Source organism: Tamandua tetradactyla, chromosome 1 (genome assembly GCF_023851605.1).
Source record: "Tamandua tetradactyla isolate mTamTet1 chromosome 1, mTamTet1.pri, whole genome shotgun sequence".
Taxonomy (NCBI): domain Eukaryota; kingdom Metazoa; phylum Chordata; class Mammalia; order Pilosa; family Myrmecophagidae; genus Tamandua; species Tamandua tetradactyla.
The window spans coordinates 50,531,863-50,553,150 of NC_135327.1; the positions used below are offsets into that span (position 1 = coordinate 50,531,863).

General features: G+C 40.0%; 1 protein-coding gene across 1 annotated transcript in view; it reads right to left on the reverse strand.

Annotated features, from left to right (window-relative positions):
• SNAP25 (synaptosome associated protein 25) overlaps positions 1-21,288 on the reverse strand; it is an 86,876-nt gene that overhangs the window by 12,089 nt on the left and 53,499 nt on the right. Inside the window, exons 2-6 of the mRNA XM_077115323.1 lie at positions 20,483-20,617; positions 18,615-18,656; positions 11,684-11,732; positions 4,764-4,881; positions 678-803 (exon numbers count right to left, since the gene is read on the reverse strand). Coding sequence (XP_076971438.1) covers positions 678-803; positions 4,764-4,881; positions 11,684-11,732; positions 18,615-18,656; positions 20,483-20,554 — 407 coding nt within the window. The 5' untranslated portion in view covers positions 20,555-20,617. The remainder of the gene's footprint in view (positions 1-677; positions 804-4,763; positions 4,882-11,683; positions 11,733-18,614; positions 18,657-20,482; positions 20,618-21,288) is intronic.

Genomic DNA, 21,288 nt, shown 5'->3' on the forward strand with positions numbered 1-21,288 from the left:
TTAGAGGGCAAATAGTGAGAGGGGTTGGGGTACTTATTTCAGTTTTTCACTCCATGCTAGTTTTGGCAGTTGCTGCATTTCTCTACCTTATAGTTCTTCGCCCATGGCCATGACTACTGCAGGATTCTGGTAATAGCTCACTCTCCTCTCCCTTCAGGACAATAGCTCTCTGGTACTGCTAGTCTCTCAGTACTTCACCATTCCTTGTTATTAAGCCTGACCTCACCTCGTAAACATTCTCTTTAATAAGCTCTATTCGATGGTATGAGATGGCTGTCTTCTGCCCCACTGATTCTGCGCATGGCCACATGACTTGCTTTTTCCAATGAACTTGAGAAAACATGACCCAAGCAAATCTTGTTAAGTGCTTGTACACTGAGACTTTTCCCTCTGGAATGCTGACGTGACCATGGGAGAACGCTAAGCTATCCTGCTGGAGACAGCACAGGGAGAACTGAGGCACCCGGCTGACTGCTCAGCCAACCACCAGATGAGAGAAGGAGGCCTTTTTGAATTATCCTGCCCCCAGCTGTCTGCAGCTTCATGAGGCTGGTGGAAGAACCACCCAGCCCACATATAGATTCAGAAGGAATAAAATGGTTGTCGTTTTAAGCCACTCAGTTTTGGAGTGGTTTGCTACTCTGCACAAGATATGACACTGGCTGCATGAGGATCACCTGCGGATGAAGCCGCCACTGATGGCCATCTGCTCCCGTTCATCCACCACGCGAGCGGGCTGGCTGGCCACGACTCCATCCTGATTATTGCCCCAGGCTTTTTTGTAAGCATCACTTGATTTAAGCCTATGCAAAAAAGAGGGTGAGTGACAAGGCACGGGGTGGAGCATCAAACTCACAACAATCGTTACCTCTTCAAGCGAAGGACTGAACCAAGCGAATGAGTTTTAAGTCAGGGCATCAGAGAATACCGATATATCATAGCCTGGACCCAAACAGTTGGCCACCACCATGCCTCAGCTACTCAATATTCCGTTTCCAATCTGGTCTTTATTGCAATCATCAGGACTGCAACCTTTGCCCCACAGAGCTGCTCTTGGTATATATCGTTTTGGTGGTTTCAATGGATTTAAGACAAAGATCAAGGTAGCTGGAGGACATTCATTCAGTTCTATTTCAGTGACATGGCTATATTTTGAGACACAAAACACAGAAAAACACACTGGCAGACAGACACAAAACAAGACTGCCAAGTAGAGTGTGTACATCACACCACGGCAACACACTGTCATCAGGAAAAAACATACTTGACCAAGTTTTTATACACCATCATGCAAAGACTGCCTGTTTAAATGTTGGATTTTTTCCAATGCATATGTGGAACGAACATTTCCACCTCTGCATGAGGACATAAAGGACTGGTGGTTGGCCAAAGGTAATGGTCTTGGGTTGCTTCTAGACAGATCTGAGTTAGATGATATATCGGTACTTCCCAACAGTCACCATACATCCAGAGTCGATGTACAAACCTTTGTCCACAGAGACAAAAAGTAAAAGAGGCGTAGTGAAATGAATGCAGGAAAATAGAAGAGAGAACAAGCCATCTAGCACCGGAAAGGGAAATCCCTCTATGTCTTCTTCATGCACCAGCTACAGGCATGAGTAAAGTGAAGCATTCTCATTTAAGCCAAACTACTCCAGAAGTTGACCATTCTCGAAAGGCACTAGCAGGACAGTAATAGCCTTCATGAGGATTTGAAACGCAGGTTAAATAGCTTCTTTGTTAGGCTGGGGGTCAGGGTGGCAGTGTTTACATCTTCCTACTTTGAACTATCCTGGGGTTGTGGCACGGGAGAGGGGTTTGGAGCTGGCGTGGTCTCCATGGGCCATATTTTGCTGAGCTGCCTTGGAGAGAAACTTAAAATCCAGGCATACCTCTTGTGCCCAATAGAAACGTGTGCAGCATATTTTGGTGGATGTGTGGGAATCTAAAGCAATCAAAGATGTTTCTTAGGTTCTTTGCATAGTAGAAACCACACGCTTTTTAGTCCAAAAGCAACAGAACTTCCTCTGGTTCCATTATCACCTCTTCTATTAGAGGACACCAGAATTCATCTTTTTTTTTCTTTCTTTCAATAGAGGACCATAGCTATCTATTAAAACTGATTCCAATATTGAAGCTTGATGGCCAAGCAAACCTGGAGACAAATTGGAAAACTGTACAAATGGAATTTCAGCAATTCCCATAAACTAGGGTATAATTCCACAGCCCTTGAAGCAGTCAGGATTTTTACTGCTCTAAAGGGCCACGGGTCCTCCCCAGGGCAGGATTTAAAAACTAGTTTAACAGAGCTTAGAGTCTGATTTCATTTTTTGTTTGTTTGTTTTATTTTTTCCAAATCCCCATCCCCTCCTTGCTTAGATTAAAAGAAGTTATATGGACTTAGTGATGTTTTCTGCTATGTAAAATATCTTGTATACCATCTTTGGCAAGTTGAAGGGAGCGGAAAAGTATGCGTTTCTAAACGAAGGCAAATCACTGCACCCACATCGCTGCACATAGACTCACAAAACTGCCGTACATCTACCATAGTCCTTTGAAACATGCCGAGACAGGATGAAGCCCCCTGCTATCCAGGGCACCACCAGCCTCTGCATTGTGACACATGGTTTTTAAAGCATTATTTACACACGGGAGGGAGCACTGCAGTCAAGCTTTGAAGCTCAGTTAGGGTCTCTTGGGCATTAAGAACTTAGTGCCAACTCATTTGGGATTTGCAGGGGCCATCATTTCATCAGAACATTAGAATCAACCCGGGGTGGGGAAGTGGGGCTGTCTCCACCCTTTCTCCATGCACACGTGATGAATGGGGTGGGGGATGTAACTGTTGGAATCCATTACAAAACCAATGGAAATCTCACCTGGGGGCAAGATGCCACTCAGAAGGACCTACAGTCAAATCTTGACTAACTGGAATGCAGGAGCTATGGGCCATTGTGGCAAATTTTATTACTTTCTTAGTGAATAGTGGGCCATGGAGCAAAATTTTGTTTCAAGGGTGATTGGTGAATATCTTTGCTGGACTTTTAGTGGGCATAATTGAATCTTGCTGCCTTGGAGAGAATTGGTTATGGTTGCTTTTGGTGTGCCTGATGGCCTTCATCTGAAGATCAACTTGTAGTGTTCACTCCTCTTAGATGTGGAACTTGTAGAAGGATAGAGTCCAAGCGGGAAAAGATGTACTAATTAGATTGCCCTGGAAATAAAAATCTTTTAAATCCCTAATATGATTTTTTTGTTCATTTGTCTATTTGCTAAAAGCGGGCAAATGAACAAAAGTATAAATATGGTTGAGGGTTCCAGTTAGCTAGATTCCAGTTAATCAGGCTTTACTGTAAATCATACTTAAAAAAAAAAAGTTTATTTGTAAATTGAGCCCCTCCCCCTCCTAAACAGGAAGTGGGATATTTTAAATCAGCCTCAAAGTTTAAAGGATGTGAATGGTCATATAATCAGCTTGAAATGACATCAATTTCTATTCTAAAAGCTGGGATCAGGGAAGCTTTAGGAAAAAGGCTTGTTTTAAAAGTGGAATGTGGGAGGGGTGAGGAAGATCAGGTAAAGGCTTTAATTTTCCAAATGCATGGGGGACAATCCGCTCATGCATTTGTTTTCACTGCTAGTCAAAGGGGACTACCTTCCAGAACCCTCAGTTTCAGGTTCTTTCTGCTGCAAACCTTTATAACCACATGTCACAGTTTCTGCTACATTCCAAAAAAAAAAAAAAAAAAAAAAAAAGCGTTGCAGAACCTTGAGAACAATTGAATGTTTTGTGATGTCGTGCATGCAAAATCTACACATTTCAACATTTCAGTCAGTGCACGGTTAGATCTTCCAAGAGGAAGAATTGGCAATGGACGGGTTCAATTTGGGTAAAGCTTAAGCACTTCTTGCTAAAGAGCTTATCACCCCTGCCTTGGGTGCAGCTGCAACATCTGCAGTCTAATCACTGCCCAGATTTGGTAGCTGTCTTGCAGTAGAAAGGAAGAATCCACGTCCTACTCTCTAACTTACAGAAATGGTTGCTTGGGCCAAATTACCTGTCTCATTTACTTTTGAAAAATTGTACCCTGATGCATGTGTTTCCAAACTCACCCCCAGCCTTTTCTAAACCTGCAATTTTGGTTCCTGGGGTTGGGGAAAATAAAGTTCCCTGGGCCCCTTTCTCTTGAGGCTGGGCTCTGTCTCGAGGTACACTTTCTGGAAAATGTTGAAACGTTCATCAATAAAAGTTGCTGACAGTGAAGCTTTCACTGTAGTATGCCTGATTTTTAATGCATCAACAGTAACTCCCACTAATATCATCTATGCTATGAGATGAATGCACTGGAGACGTTATTGATCTCTTCTGCATGCCACGGGCTCATCCTGCCTAAGTTCCCGGCAGGAATGAGCTTGTCAAGGCTTGGAGAGATGGGCCTTGGGAAACCAAAGCTTCAGGCAGGCAGGCAGCACCTACTTGTTACAGGGACACACACAAAGCCCGCAGAATTTTCCTAGGTCCGTCAAATTCTTTTCTGCTTCTTTCATGTCCTTATTGATTTGGTCCATCCCTTCCTCAATGCGTTCCAGTTGTTCTGATTAAACACAAGTATTTTATCCCCACAGAATGAAGCAGATGGAAAAGGACAAAGAAAAAAAAGACAAAACTTCAGACATTCACTTTGACATTAAAAAAGAAAAAAAAAAAAAGAGAAAGAAAGAAAACTGGACGCCACAGATTAGAGCTGGTACCCAGTACCTACTTGTTACAAGGACATATGAAAAGGCCACAGCATTTCCCTAAATCTTTTAAATTTTTCTCGGCCTCCTTCATGTCTTGGTTGATATGGTTCATGCCTTCTTCGACACGATCGAGTTGTTCTGGTTAGGACAAAGGGATGACAGTGTGGAATGAATTTCTGGGAGGTTTCCAACAGAACATGAGAAATGACGATGTGAAACGGAAGTTGAGAGAGAAAGAGAGAGATTACAATGCATTGTCCAAGAGGGTGCATTGCCGCAGATGCTGCCTCTGCCCTATGCTGGCATGGGTGGAAGGAAATGAACAAAAACGATGTTCAAAATCGTTTGTAATTCGAACATGATGGGATGGGGTAGGTAGGGCCTGTTTGATTCCGAGCGTCCAGGAAAACAGCACGACATGTCTACTTACTCAGGCACCAGTGAAACCCAAGAGAAAGAAAAACAGGGTGTCCATTTCTTAAGCATTCAGAGTTCATGCTACCAGAGAAAATCTGTGAGTCAACTTTAAAATATCTTTATCTTTTGGTTTTTAAGCATCCTCAGTCAGGCAAGGGGAGAAAGTAGAATCCATCTTCTTCTTTGGGGAACACAACAATAACAACAGAAATACTTAGCAAGCGGTACCAGATCTCTTTTCTTCCCCCAGTGAAGGATGTCTAGCCCAAAGTAGCCCATTCTCGGTTTAATACTTAATTCTCAGTTAACATTTGATTGAGAATACTTAATCCATAGATGCTGCGAATAAAGCCATATTAACACAGCAATGTTGTCTTTACAGCGACGTTTTCATTCCTTTCTCATCCTATGACTTACTTGCTATGAGGGAATTTTGCTTAAGATGGGGACATGTTAGAGACCAGATTCAGTGGCCTGACCCTGGAGATGCTTGAGGGATTGTGACACAGAACCCCACCACGTCATCGCTGCCGGCAAAGTCACCTCAGTGGCTCTAAGACTTAGACCAGTCATCAAAGCAAATCGTACTTCTAGGTTGCTAGGGCTACACGCGAACTTGATTAATTTTTCAAAAGTTGTCACCAACTAGAGGTAACTACAAGTTCACTGAAGGGATTTTAAAAATAGCTTCCTAGACCATTAAAGAAAAGCAACAATAGGATGTGTTGGCTGTTAATTACAAAACCTAATTACATTTCCATTCCTCCTTTCATTTCTATTTTCATGCATGCATGCCTAGGCCTCCAGGAATAAAGGCTTGATTAGAACAAAACTGATAAATATGTTTCCAGCCTAAGGGCGTAAATAATCACTTAAAAGTAATTTCACATTAAATTATAACAGTGGAAACTGTCATTCTGAAAAACTAAGATGGGTTCCAGTGATCGAAACTGGAGAGACTGTCATTTTAGAAAATAAGAACTTACTGTGTCCAACTTCTGTGGGGCTGAAGAATAGAATTTTATTAGGAAAAAAGCTTTCTCTGCTATACACCTCAAATGAATGGTGAAAATAAAATTTTCAGAGCATTTATATGACAGTAGATAGCTAGAGGAAATGACAGTATAAGGCTGGTGAATTTCTGCTGAGTAAAATTCAGGTACAGCGATGTCCTTAAGAAAATCCATAAAAGGGTTAAAAGAAAAAAAAAAACCAAAACAAAGGACGGGAATTCTTAATATTTCAGAAAGATCGGAAAGATTTTTTAAAAAAAACTTTTCTGACAACTTCACTCCAGTGAGCTTTAAAGAATGCAATAAATTAGTTTGTAGATCAAATTAACTTCTAGCGTGAAAGGATGGGTGGGGAGAATGGGAACTCAACATTCTCAAATGAAGAATCATTATAAGCACAGACAGAAATAGGGATGCCAAATCCCAGCCGCGTAATTGCTCCTTAGAGTGCTGGGTTGAAATGGACTTAGAGGACAGTCTGGGCTCAGAGGAAAAGTCTGCTGAACTCAACTAATAAAAACTGATATAAGCCCAGGTGTGGAGTGAGGATGTATATGCAGTCAAATGTCCTTCCTAAGGAGTTACAAAGCAAGCTCATATTATTTCAGCCAAAATGTTCACTCTGACAACCTTTCAGGGACGCCATCCACTGAGCCTTCAGGGATTAGAAGCTGCTTCTAAGATGTACATGTGATTTAATCTACAAGTGTTGGACCAAATCCATATTTCTGAGTGCTGGGTTCTGCCATGGGTTGCTAGCTTGTTGGGCAAAGATCATAGCTAAAAGAAAAAATTCTGAAACCCATTCTGAAAAGTGGATTCAGAAAACAGTTTTATACCTACCAATACTGGCTGAATGCTTTTACACAACTAGCGACCAAACAATTAATTAAAAGAATATCCTGGAGCAGGCGATGGTGGCACAGTTGCCATGCCAGAGACCCAGATTAGATTCCTGGTGCCTGCCCATGCCAAAAAAAAAAAAAAAAAAAAAGAATATCCTGGAACCATTTTGTTACAGATATTCTAACAATAATATTAATCCTTAGAGTGTACTGAGTTGCGTTGGTGGCTATGTTTTGGCCTATTGGGACTTCTCAGGACTTCAGTGACTTCTGTGAAGACATTTCTCAGGAAAGGCTCGAAAGCAACCAACATTCATTCCATTCTGAGAAGGACAGGAGATCTTTGAGGCTGATGCAGTGCATTATTCGGGGCTGACGACTTCTGAGGTCTCTAAGCTTGCTTTCTGACTGTTTTGTTTATGTATTCTTGGAGTCTGAAAGGAGAAGCGCTTTTTGGGTTGGGAGGGGTTCTCCAAGTAGCTAACACTACATGCTGGGGCAAGAGCCAATGGCAGGTCATCCAGGTTCTAAGTTTAGATATCTCTTCTACCACCCTTCCTAAATAAGGTAGCATGGGATCCTCAACCTGGTTTAAAAAAATTACAAAAATGATAGAACAATAATAAGACACCAAGGCTATAAGCCCACTGTGCAAGCCTTTATGAGTAAATCCTGTTACAAGATACTGTCTACATGGTTTTTCTTTTCCTTGGCATTGATGAACACATAGACATTCATTTAAATAAACTTAAAAATAGCCACATGTGGCTAGTGGCTGCTGTTTCAGGCAGTGCAGCCTTAGACATTCCAAACAGATATTGTTGAGTAGACTTTAGCAAGAGGTTTCTTTCTTCAAATGCCTTCATGCAGTGCCAAGAGCTTTTAAAGAAAATCAGCTAGCTTTCTGGATGGGGCTTTACTTGGCCTTTACTCTGCCAGGCAGGTGTCAGAGAATTCACCGTTTAGCTTGGAGGTGGATTTTTCCAAGAAACACATCTTCAGCTTCAAGGCAAATATATAACCCAGTAAAAACCAACAAAGGTAAAAGGTTAACTCTTTCCACATTAGTATCCAAATGGTTTCAAGGAGATTTCTCTCAGAGGCAAGTTGTCTAGGGGAATGTAGTCCAGGGCTCAGTGCATCTCCAGGGACATCTCATCCTCAGTGCTCCTCGGTGTAAAACAAGCAACCCATAAGGAATTTCTGAGTGCAACTGTTTAGTTGGGCAACTTGGAATGGTCTGGCCTGAGCCACCATGATTGAGATGGTTCTTTAGAAGGATGGTTGTTTCTTGAGACTCCTGTGCAGCTGCTGGGTAGAAATAGTCAATATTTTGGGCGTTCAAGCATGGTCCAAATTAGTAGAGTATAACTGAAGAGAAATTTTGACGCAGTTATTGATCTAAACAAGTCAACACGGCATAGCAGAATTAAAATGCATGTACGATAGCATGGCAGGATAGCTGGTGACCTATACTTTGCTGTCATTTTACAAGGTCCTACTCTGTTACAGTATAAATGGAATGCGTATCACTTAAGACTAGGCAGAAACCACCTGCTTTGGAGGCTTTATAGCTGCACGTTTCTCTTCAATGTCAATCTATTCACCATAGATCTGGTAAAACCCATCTACTTTCGGAAATACAGTTAACTAAGCAAGGAATTCAGCATTTACTGTGGTACTGCCATAACTGAAGTGCAGTAGCTGAGAACACTGACTATCTAGTGGGGAAATCTGGCAAGCAGACATTCTATTCTGCTTTGTTTCTCAGAGAATGGTATATAGAAGCTCCTGGGAAGCATTTGTTCTTAAGAATAATATATTTCTGCATTTGCATGAGGATTTAACCAAGTTATATCTCTAGATTTGCTTCAGAGAAGTACAATTAAATCTGCCACCCAGGTAAACATGCTATCCACTTTCTCTCTTTTTGATTCTGGGTTTATATATACTATTTTACATGTCTCCATGTCAGTGCTTTATCATTAGGAGGAGAAAAGGGATTAACCCAAACTTTTTCCAAATCTCCCCTCCAGTTGCGATGTTCTTTGTTCCACATATAAATTATTAACTAAAAAAGGTAATAAGGTGGAACTTTTAATAATTTGAGTGTATATATATCAATTTTACTCTGGAAGTAAGGAACCAGTCTTCTTTATTGGCATCTGCTGTATTTGTTTTTTAAAGCAATGATTTGATGCATCCTGAGTTTCAAAGCCTGGGAAATTGTTACGTAGATCAAGCCATCATGTCTTACAATATTAGCAAATTCCTCCTGGCAATTTTGCTGACTGCCACAGCTTTTATAAAGCCTTCAAAATGCAACTCCACTAAACCTCATTTTTTAATTTTAAATTTTTAAAAAATTTGGTTTTTTGATTTCAATAAAACAAAGTTTAATAAATCAGATAATTACATAAAATAGAATTTAATAACAGTTTTGGCAGATTTTTCTATTTCTATTTTTTAAATTGTGGGGGAAGGGTTGGGATTTATGGGTTCATTTGCTTTTTAAAAATACTATTTTTTTTAATTGATCGTTGTATATTTATTGGAAAGGTTCAGTACAAAGAAATAATGTAAAAATAAAAGCCCTCTGTGACATGTATGGAGTGTGTCCTGCAGATGCCCTGGGGGAACATGCCGTGAGCAGGTTAGCTGGGTGCCTCAAGCCTTTGAGAAGCACCCCATCATACTGTCCTGGGGTGGGGGTACTGGTGTTGCTGGCCAATGACTGAGCACAATGGGGGTGCCAGAGCCCGGGCACTGCTGCCCAACACGGGGCTCCTCTAATGGGCAGTGGTTACTAGTGGCTTCCCATCAGCCCTGCTGAGACCTTCTCAGCGCTGGACTGCCCAGGGAGACTTATCTCACCCACTTCTTCCCACTCTTCTCCTTTCACAGGTCTTAGTCCTGCGTCTGGTCTGAAGATTCTTCCTGCCTAATCCTGTGCTCTCTCCCCTTGATCCGTCATAGGCACCTCCCCCAATAAAACTCTTGCACTTTTAGTTCCTTCTTTTTTTTTTTTCACATAGGCAGGCAGGGGGAATCGAACCCAGGTCCTCAGGCATGGCAGGCAAGCATTCTTGCCTGCTGAGCCACCATGGCCCGCCCTTCCTTCTTGACATTTGCTTCTTAGACGACCCAAACAGATACATCTTCTTTCGGCCCCTTCTTGCTCCTGCCTTGACTAACCAGAAGTCAATAAATAAAGATTTACCTCATTTTTTGCAACTGTCACAGGATATTCTTTTTATGGCCATACCTTAATCAATTTTGTCTCCCTGCTGACAGACATTAAGGTGGTTTCCAGTTTTACACTATTATAGGTAAGGCATGTACATTTTTCTTCATACAATCATCAATAAATATCTGCTTTGGAGCATCCTAGAAGTGAGTGTCTTTGTTAAAGACGCGTGAACTTCAAAATTTGAAGATATGATTATACTGTTTTTTAAAACATTTGTATGAGTCTACCTACAATGCTTATCTACAGATGAGATTTCATATTTACCACCCGCTCACCAGCATTGGTTATTTTCAATTTTCAAAAATTTCTGCCAGTCTGCTAGATAAAGAGTGGTATTGAAGCATGGTTTCATGTTTATTTGCAAACTGATGATTCTATCCTATGTCCATTTTTCTTTTGGGGGATTGTAGCCCTTTTCCTCAGGTAAGGGCTCTTTGTATGTTAAGGAAAAGTGCCCTGTAGCTGACATCTGTATGGCAATTCCCTCCCAACCCTGCCCCATTTTAAGTTTGGACTTTTTTATGCCGTGAATACATTTTACATTTTTATCCTTGACATTAAAACCCCTTCGTAGTTCTGAAGAACTTTCTAATGTTTTCAAAAAAATACGAATATAGAGAATATTTTCTCAAAACTTCTGTTTATTATAAGAACCAAGAATGAATCAGGAACTAACTTGTATCTAGAATTATGTAAAACACGACCATATGGCTAGATATCTTGAAACAAAAAAATGATTTATTTTTACTCTTTTTTAATTACTCTTTTAAAAATTACTCTTCTAGGATTCCATTTTAGGTATCATACCAAAATGCTGCCCTTCTGATTTTCATTGTCTCTAGCATTTCCATGATAATTTTTAAAAGCCACATTATTTCAATTGGTTCAGCTCTCCATTTTTCCAAATCATCCCCCTCTGCTCATATTCTGTTAAAAATGCCTCCCAGTTAATTAAAAGAGGATACCCATAATGAGCTAGAAATCTAAACTGCTGAGTATTAGGATGGCCAAAAGAAATGAACCAGATGATATACTATTTTTCCATTCAACCTAGGAATTATTAGAAGGAAACCAAATTTATAGGAAGGCTTGGGAGTAAAGGGAATAAGAGAATTTTCACTGTACAAGATACGACATTTTAAAAAAATTACGAACAAGTAGACGCTGCTTTCAAAAATAAATAATAGAAATATTTGTACATTATATTCAATCATGAAGAAGACATCAACATTTCTGTACATTTACCAATCTTTGCAACAGAACAAGAAAAAAAAAAGCAAGATGTTGAAAATTCTAGAAATTCCACACTTACAAAAGTAACACATGTTCAAATGGCCAGTTGCGTATGCACACAATAAAAAAATGCACTTTATTCGGATGAGGAATTGCTCTTACTTGAAGAAATCTGAACTTACCTCCTTGTTCATCCAACATAACCAAAGTCCTGATACCAGCATCTTTACTCTACATTCCAATAATGGTAGCAAAGTTGAAAAGGAGTTAGAGAGAGAAAAGAGAGAAAGAGATATCAGTAAGGTGATGATTTGCCCTAGAAATGGAAAATGAGGAAGGGCCAAAGGAAAAAAAAAAAAGGGAGGAAATCTGGCAAGAGTATTAAGGGATGGGGGAGGGATTCGGAGGAATGGGTAACTTGTAGATGCTCCATCAGTGGTTCTCTCAGGTGGGCTGCAAGGGAACAGGGTGGGGGTGGGTGCAGAGCAATTTCCATGGAGTAGGAGCAGGGAGGCGGCTTGGCATAGAATTTGGATATACTTAATATGATTGATTTGATATTTGGAAGCTAAAAATGCCAATTGTTCAAAATATCAACCACAGAAAGCAAATTTCCAAAATCTCTTAGACTAATTTAGACCTTCTTCTCTGGCACAAGATATTAGAAATACTCCATCGCTAAAATATGGAGAGAATGCCCAACTAGGAAGAGAGACAAGACTCTGGAGGGAGACAAGATTTTTGGGTTTATCAACAGAGAGCTTGTTTCCACAAAGGTGGAGAAACACACAACTCCCATTTTCTCTCCATGGAAAGAAGTTCTGCAAGATTTAGAAAACAGGTTGGCAGATGAGAAATTAGGGTACTTTATTCCAAAATTAAAAATTCTGCACAACGGTATTGTCTTAGAAAATAATTCCTGCAAAGGCCTTACTTCAGTTCTTTTGGGCAGGAGAAGTGTTTAAAAGGCCCTCCCCAGGTCACCCCTTTATTATCCAAATAAACCAAACACCCCGTGAGTTACTGGAGAGAGTTGTAGAGGGGAAACAGGTGGGTAGAGGAGAAGGAACAGGGAAATTCTCATCCTCAGACTTAGAAACCATCAAATCTCAGAATTCTAGCCAGTTAAGTAAAGACCTCCCATTTTACTCAGTGACTATTAATAAGTAAAAAATGGCATTGCTTATAGTTCAGATTAGTTTTTCATATAAAGCCCATACTGGATCCCAGAATAAGTTCTAAAATAAGTCATATTCCATAACCCCATTCATTTTTCACTGACCTTTAAGAAAGAGAGACAGGTGTTAGTAGAAGTCAACAGCATTTTTGTTTGTTCGTTATTTTGTTTGGTAATAAAACCAAATACAGCAGTATTTGAACAACTAAATGCCCACAGTGCTTCTAAAATGTAAAGTAAAGCCCTAAAAATGATTACTGTGAGCTTCTGTACACTCACCTCTTCGCAGAATGTGTGCAGCTAACTCTCCCGGACACAAAAGCCATTCTGCTTTTGAACACACTTTGATAGGCTAGAGTTACAAAGTCAGGATGTAGTTTGCAGAGGGATGGCGTAGAATGACTTCAGCGGTCACTGGACAGTACAGACTGTGGGGCCCAATGACCTGGGCCAGAATCCTAGTGATTTCACTTCCTAGCTGTGGGACCTTGAGCAAGTGTCTTAACTGCTCTGTGCCTCAGTTCTCTGATTTGTAATAAACGGGTAAGAATAATATGCACCTCATTGGGCTGTTATGTGAATTAAATGAATACGTATACTGTGCTGGAATGGTACCTGGCCTAGGTAAGTATTACAGAAGTGCTTATAAAAGAAATACATTCAGTAAATGCACTGACAGCAGGATATGTAGGCAAACTGAAAATACTGGCATTAGCAATTAGAGTCAGAAGCTTCTAGACTGCTAGACTACTACTTCTCAAATTTAATGTGCATATGAACCCCTTGGGACTCTTGCTAACCTTCAGATTCTGACTTAGTAGGACTGGGGCAGAGCCTGAGATTCTGAATTTCTAACATGCTCCCAGATGAGAGTGCTACTGCTGGCGCAAGAACACGTATCGAGTAGCAAGACTCTAGACCACAAAACCCATTAAAATGTCTTTCTTAATAAGCCATTGCATATTAATAGGAAATTATGAAAAGCAGCTAGATATGACATATGATGTGACAATGAAAATTCTGATGAGAGCAGGGACAACTCAAAGAATGTTTTTCACGCCTGTGAGAACTCAACTTGAGGCCAAACATAAGATCCTTGTTTCATTTTATTAGGACAGTTATGGGCAGAAGTTTAGTGATTTCCTTTTGGCCAGTCCAGCTCTCCTTGGTCTATGTTTTCTTGATAGTCTGTTATGTCTACTGATTTTATAGGGAGCCCTGTTAGTGTAATTTCACATTGCTCCAATCTGGTGCTGAATGTTTCAGCACTGGGATGATTCACATATGTAATTTGAAGGAGTAAGAGTTTTTAGGTTGCCCCAGCTTGGAAGAACAGACGAAGAGAGCACTTGTGTGAGAGTCAAGAATGTTGGGATGTGCTATTAGATGGACTACCAGCTAGCTGTGAAAACTTGGATGAGTCATCTGGCCTCTTAGGTTGTTTCCCCATATTTGAAATAAGGGTTGAGATGCCAAATAAGGTTGGGTGGTTGGTAGGTTGGTTTAGTCACTTGCTTGCTCACTCATTTATGTGTTATTTTATTCATTCATTCATTCTTCCATTTAACAAACATTTATTGAGCCTCTATTCTGCCCCAAGCACTAAAGATAAGACAAATGCAGAGCTTCTCACTGTGCCTCTCAGTGTGAGAAACAATTTGGTTGAGTGGCAAGAGATCTTGAGTCAGTAATGCTAAATTCTAGACCCATCTTTGTAGTCTTACAGCCCTAGAGGCACCTGTTGTGTGCCTCACTTTCCCCATCTTAGCTCCTTTACTTCCAGAGTGAGGATAAAATGAGCTACTGAATGTAGAGTCTTCTAAAAGCTAAACTCTAAGTGAAACTGTGCTACGTTCAGGAATGACCGACTACATTCAGTTGCAAGATACAAAGTGAATTGAATTTCAATCAACTTAGAATGAATTTTTTTGTTTTCTTTGTCCATTTTGCTTTTTTTTGTGGAGCTCTCAAAAAATAAATATTGTAGAAGTTGCTAAAAACTTAAGAAATGTGTAAAAGAATGCACTCTCTGGAGTCAGGAAGATGTGGATTTTAATTTCATCTCTGCCATCTGTTAGCTGTGTGTCCCAAGCAAGTTACTTAATCACGCTGTACCTCAATTTCCTCCTTGGTAAAATGGAGATCAAAGTAATAGGAAAAGGTAATAAAAGGCTCAAGTATAAAGTACAAGGATTAAATTAGATAATATTTTGATGATGACGATGGCGACTGCTCTGAACAGAGTACCTGGCATACAATAGGCATTCAATGAATGTCAGAACTTACATTTGGCTCCACTGTTTTGCTGACAGCTTAAACACACATAAATGCATTGTGCTTTGAGGGAACTAGAAGCTCAAGGGAGAAAGCTAGGAATGGAGATGAAATTTCAAAGGAGGCAGAATATTCCTTTCTCCTATTTCTTAGAGAGTTCTGTGTTTCAGTTGCTGGGAGTGAGAGCAGGTGGTTCTATTTTTAGCTTAGCTCATTTCTTGGTTTCTTTTTGAGATTGCTGGCAAAATGGTCTATCTCAAAACAGGAAGAGATTTTCTTTCTTTTTCATGGCTTCCTTTTGTCTTTTTCTTTTTTTCTCTCTCTTTTACAGATGAACTAAGATAATGTTTTTATAGAATATTTTTTATCTTTCTTTTACCATTCTGAGATGTGTTCCCCAAAGTCCGAAGCATTTGAGCTAAATATAGAACATTTCAGGTATTCTCTTAACTGTCTGAATTCAAAAGATCTCAAATATGCATATCCGAAAAGAACTGCTCAGTCTAAATTTGCCATTTTCAGCTGAAAGTCAGGCATAACACAGACCTAGCTTTAGAATGCTTATTCTATTCTCATGGCCAAAGTATCTAGGATGATAAATTGGCATTAAAAGAAAAGCTGCTAAAATATTCACAAAACATTAGAGGGCCCTGAGTAGCCCCTCTTTAAAGCTCTATGTGGTGCTTTCGAATCAACATGGCCTAAACCACTGTGGCTTTTCCTGAGTTTTTATAGCCCAAGGCATTAATGGGTGGACTTCAATTGCTGAATTTGATATTAGCAAAATTTATTTGTCTTTGCCTGGCATCTAATGCTCCCTCCTTAAGGATATCTTCATGATTCTCCAGTCGGAATTAATTGTTCCCTCCTCTATGCTTCAAAGGCCTTCAAAGTTATGGCCTTGAATTTGGAGAGCTATTTTCATGTCTGTTTCTTTGCAAAATATCAAGTTATAGCTTCCTTCCTACCCTCACAGCTAGGCACTGCATACATATTTGTTGAAACACATCCATCAAAGGAGACAATTCCCAATGACAGGGTGGGAACCAATTTTTACCTGTCAATGATATTTAGCCTGTCTGAATTTTCCCCATTGACCTCCACGTAATTTGACATGGCCCTGGAAATGCTGATGATTGCTTCTATCAAACAGCAACTCTCCACTCCCGCCACCGTGTCATACCCTGGAACTAGAATGGTGCGATAGTGTCCAAAGTTATGTTTTCCACTGAAAGTAGACTCCTTTACCTTTGGGAATCTTCTCAAGTTTGGTAACCTTTCTTGTCTTTGAGACTGAATTTCAATAAGAAATCAGTCTGCGAATCATATACTGCGGATGCACGTCGGGATCTAAGGCTTAGGTTTTCAAAATTATTTCTGCCCTTGATGAATATTTAATGCTGATTCTCTTTAAAGAGAATTTCCTTTTTGATAGGAAAGCAGAATATCATCTGAAGAGGCAACACCCTAGACTGAAAGGGGTGTTTGACCATAAATCTAAAATAACCCAGGAGGAAGTAAAAGCAAATCAATCTACCCTAATACTGCCTTGCTCATAATTTCCTAAGGATGGAAAGTCTAATAGCCTCCTCTCATTTATTACAGCAGGAGATAGCTTCCATCTGTTCTGTTCTTTTTTCTGAGAGGCAACTTCATACTCAATAGAGAAGCACTTTAGGAGAAACAAATGTAAGATTTGAGAATCCAGCTTCAATCAACAGTGTCTTTGAGATTTTTCCCAGAATAAATTAGAGCAGACGCTCATTTTTCAAGACTGGCTGACACTGCCAGTAGTTTAAGAAAACACACAACAAAGAAGGGTCCACGGTCCAGGCACTCCGGATGGTTAAGAGGCCAGGTTAAGGCTGAGAATCTTGAGCCACTGGCTCCATCTCTTTCCACATTCTAGGCAGTGTTTCAACATTGTAAATTGTAGTTATTTCTGGTAGTTCAGAAGTTTACTTCATACATGTGTGCACGTAAAATAAAGTGGAAAAATGAGATTGGAGGCTCAGATGCTTAGAGGTCATATACACGTGGGTCAAGAAAATTAAGTCAGTTTACTTCTGGGCTCATATACACATGGGTCAAGAAAATTAAGTCAGTTTACTTCTGGGCTCCCTTCTGCTTCACATCAGAGCTCACTTAGGGATACCACCAAGGTTTATTCCTTCCATTTGTTCTCATGATAAATTGGGGGAGAATAAGTTGACTCTGAGAGCTTGCCGGAACTCCTAGGTTTAGAATATGTGCCTCCTTTTTTGGTCCTCCAATATTTTTGCATGAGCTGAGTTCCCAGGACTGAGCAAAAACAAAACAAAACAAAACACACACACACAAACACATTTCTCTTCATTTAGAGAATGCTTTCCTGTACCGTGTAGAGAACCCTCGCTGGGCCTGCCTTCCTGTGGGGGCCAATCTGTGTAAAGCCACAGCTTGGAATTGTTATTTTTAGGACAACAGATTTCCTGAAGTGTGGCACCCATGTTGCCACCTTCCCCCACCCCTCCTGTGGCAGTTCACATTTAGCCACATTTCACTCCTAGGTGAGACACTGAAGTTGCAGAAATAAGGGGAGATGTTGGCTCTTCTATGGTGAGAGGTAGTTGCCTTTCCTTTTAGCCTTTGTCAAATTTATTTTTCCCCTATCATTGCACAAGCAATTTACAGTGGCATGAGATGAGTGGGCTTATTAAATCATTCTGCTAGAGCAGCCCAAGATCTCTAAAAACGATAACTACACATGAATTTATCCACTGACCAGCAGTTTCAAGGCTTAGCTAAAACAGCATCTCACAGAATAAAAACTATTAGGCTTGTTTCATTAGGTTTAAGATAAATATAGCCCATTCCATTCTTTTTCCACTTCATCTCTCCCAATGGACAAGTTCAATTAATCTATTTATTCTTCCTGGCTGACTGCTGTTATATCAAATTGGAATGAGCAAGGTTTATTGCAAATGCCCTTTGATTCCATTGTTGCTATCTAGCCTATTTAACTCACTTAAAATTTGTTTGGGATTCATGAACCAGGCCTCATAAATGGATGTTCAAACTAGACTCAGGAATATGAAAAAGCTTCTATAGTTTACATTATTGGGCTCGAATTCCCCTTGTCAAAGAATTTTCTCATTATTTCATAAATTTTAGTACCTGATTCTAAATATAACAATTTCGTACCTGATTCTAGATATAACAATTTCCGAAAACGATATGCCTGTAACGGATGGTTTTAAAAACCATTTATTTGTGTGGCTCCAGGCAGAACAGAATGTCAAGATTAGATGTGACTTACAGGCATCAAAATCATTACAAATTCAGTTTTGATGTAGATCATTTCTTTGCATATTAAAAATTGTCCAGATTTGCTTAGAGTGATTCAGTCTTTGTGATTTCTTGGGAGCATTTCCAGGAGATACTACCCTTCTCGGTTTCCCAGACTGTAAAGCTGGCCTTGGGCTGGGAGGGAAAGTTGAATACCCCTTGATGGTTGCTTGGCAACTTAAACACAGCATCTCCCTGATTGTGTGGCTTCCTGGTCAACTAAACTAACACCGGAATCAATGGATCGTGCCCAGGGAAGGGCACTAGGGTCTAGGAAAAGATGATGCCAGCATAAGGGATCAATTTCTTTATCTTAAAATATGGCCACTCCTTACCTCTTCAACTAGTTGCAGCATACGACGGGTGCTTTCCAGCGACTGAAAGAAAAAAGCATGAATATTATGAGTACAGAATCCAGAGGACCTGCAGAGTCATAGAGATACTTTCTGCACTTGCAAAACACCATTGGTTGCTATCATATATTCTTTTAAGTTTGCAACTGAAGCACAAAAAAGTCTTTCCATTTTCAATCTCTTTGCTCTCAGGCTTTCCACATGATAAGAGTCTCTAAAACAATTACATTATATCTTATCTTCAGGAGATCAAAACTACAGGAAACTGATCTTGACATAAAAGACAAACTAATCTGGAAAAGAAAATCTCACATGTGCAGGATGCATGAAAAATGATCTCAACTATCTGGAAAAATAATTTGGTGGGAATATTGAATTTTGAACACAAACATAATTTTTCATGAATTGGGATGAATATAACACCAGCTTTCTTATAAAGGTCCTACAAACACAATTGGAAGTTCTTATCAACGAAATTAATATGTTGCTTTAGGGTGGAAAATATCAAGTATGTTAGAAATAAATAGCTTATGGGAGACAGTGATAATAATTATCTTTAGCCTTAGATAAGAAAAAACGGAATGGAAAGTCTGAACTCAGCACTGGCCCCTTGGGCAAAATGGTGTCACTTTTTTCGTAGTTTGAAACTACTTCAGTCCAACAACCCAGTGTGATTTCTAAAAGAAAGTGACAAACTTAATTTGGAAGAGTCTACAGGAACCTAAAGATTGTTAACTTTCCTTCTAGTAAGTGCCGCTAGTAGGCTGCTTTTTGGAATAGGTTGGCTATAAGCCATGACTCACTGGTAAATGTTTAACCACAGAAAAAATACTCGAATATATTTATGTATTTAATTCAGTTCATTATTTTACTGATATAAAGGATGAGTAGCACACAACTACAGACAATAATAAATCATGTAATATTCTTTAATGCAAATTCCATTCAGTCAATTCATTCTCACAGAATAATTTCATCGATTTTTGCTCAATCTTTTGTCAGTACTGTTCAGACATGAATGCTGGCTGATATTTTCATTCAACCAACATGAATAACATGAATAACAAGTACTGTTCAGACATGAATGTTGGTTGACATTTTCATTTATATCAATGAGTAAGGTGAAAGTGAAATAATGAAGGTAGCGTTAGAATTTTACTAGTTTGAAGACGAAAAATTCCTTCAATTCTTCTGCATTATTTTTAATGTTACACACTTTAAAATTTAATTTGCATTATTAACATTGCCTCCATCAAACTCCTAAGTCAGGATGATCAACTAAACAAGGTCACACCCTGGTTTGCAGTGTTTGCCATTTCAGTGGTATAAATACTCCCACCTCATCTGATTTCTAACTACCAAAATGATAACTCTGAGTACAAAGCCGGCAAGAGATGCACAGTAATCCACATATCTTATGTGGCATTCTCACCGTACATACACAATAGATACAAATAATCTCAAGAGCATAGAGAGCAGTGAAATAATTAGGAAATGATGACGCTTGAGTATTTATTTACCTTTGTTTTTAACGTAATATATTGCATCATCAGTTTACATCATTTAATTTTTAATAATGGCAATATTCCCCAGAATGCAAGATTCAGCTCGTGGAATTGAGCCAGTTCCAGGACATCACAGGCTATGAAATACCCAAAGAACCCATTGACTTCTCTGGATTTCTCAAAATTGGGAGTTTGGGCCCCACATTAACTTGGAAGCAGTTTTGTCATCAATCCATTCCTGTCCTAAGGGCCTTTAGAAGAAGTCATCTTCCCACCGGAACCTGGATAAGACAAGCCACCCAGCTCCTTGCCTTTTGCGTCCCTTCCCTCGCCCAGGTGCCTCACCTCATCGGCCAGCTGGTCAGCCCTTCGCTGCATCTCCTCCAACTCATTGCGCATGTCGGCGTCCTCGGCCATCTTGGTGGGGGGGCTGGCTAGGTGCCTGGGCTGAGGGCTCAGGGGTGGGACTGGTCAGAGAACCTGGGAAGAAAGAGTTCAGAAGGAGAATGTGAGAGGTTATGGGTGGGCCTGCAAGTGTGCCCAAAGGCCTCCCAAAGAGAGGAAAGTCTAATCTGGCCACACTCAGTCCTGCGGCTCCATCCTCTCCTGGGCTGAAAGCCAAACTCTGACAAGGGTCAGCAGAATTAGGAGATTGTACCAAAGGGTACCATGAATGTGTATACATATGCCCAAATTATCGTGGAGATAGATGCCTGTCAAACCATGGGGGATTTTTTAAGACACAAATCACCCAACAGCTGGGGATGGAGAGACGTGGTTATGGGTTTGTACACTTAAGCCTCACATTTATTTATTTTTAATATTTTTATTGAAGTATAAATGGCATAAACTGCATACACTTGAAGTATACATTTGTCATCTGTATACGCCTGTGAAATCACCACAATCAAGATACTGAATATATCCTTCACCCCCCAAAGTTTCATCAAGGCTTCTGCAATCCCACCTGATCACTGCTCCCCACCCCACCCCACCTCCTCCCTCCTCAGCAACCACACATCTGTTTTCTGTCACTATAAACTAGTTTGCATTTTCTAGAATGATGTATGCATTATTTTTGGTCTGGCTACTTTAACTTAGCATAATTTTCCTAAGATTTACCCATGTTGCAGCATGCATTAATAGTTCAT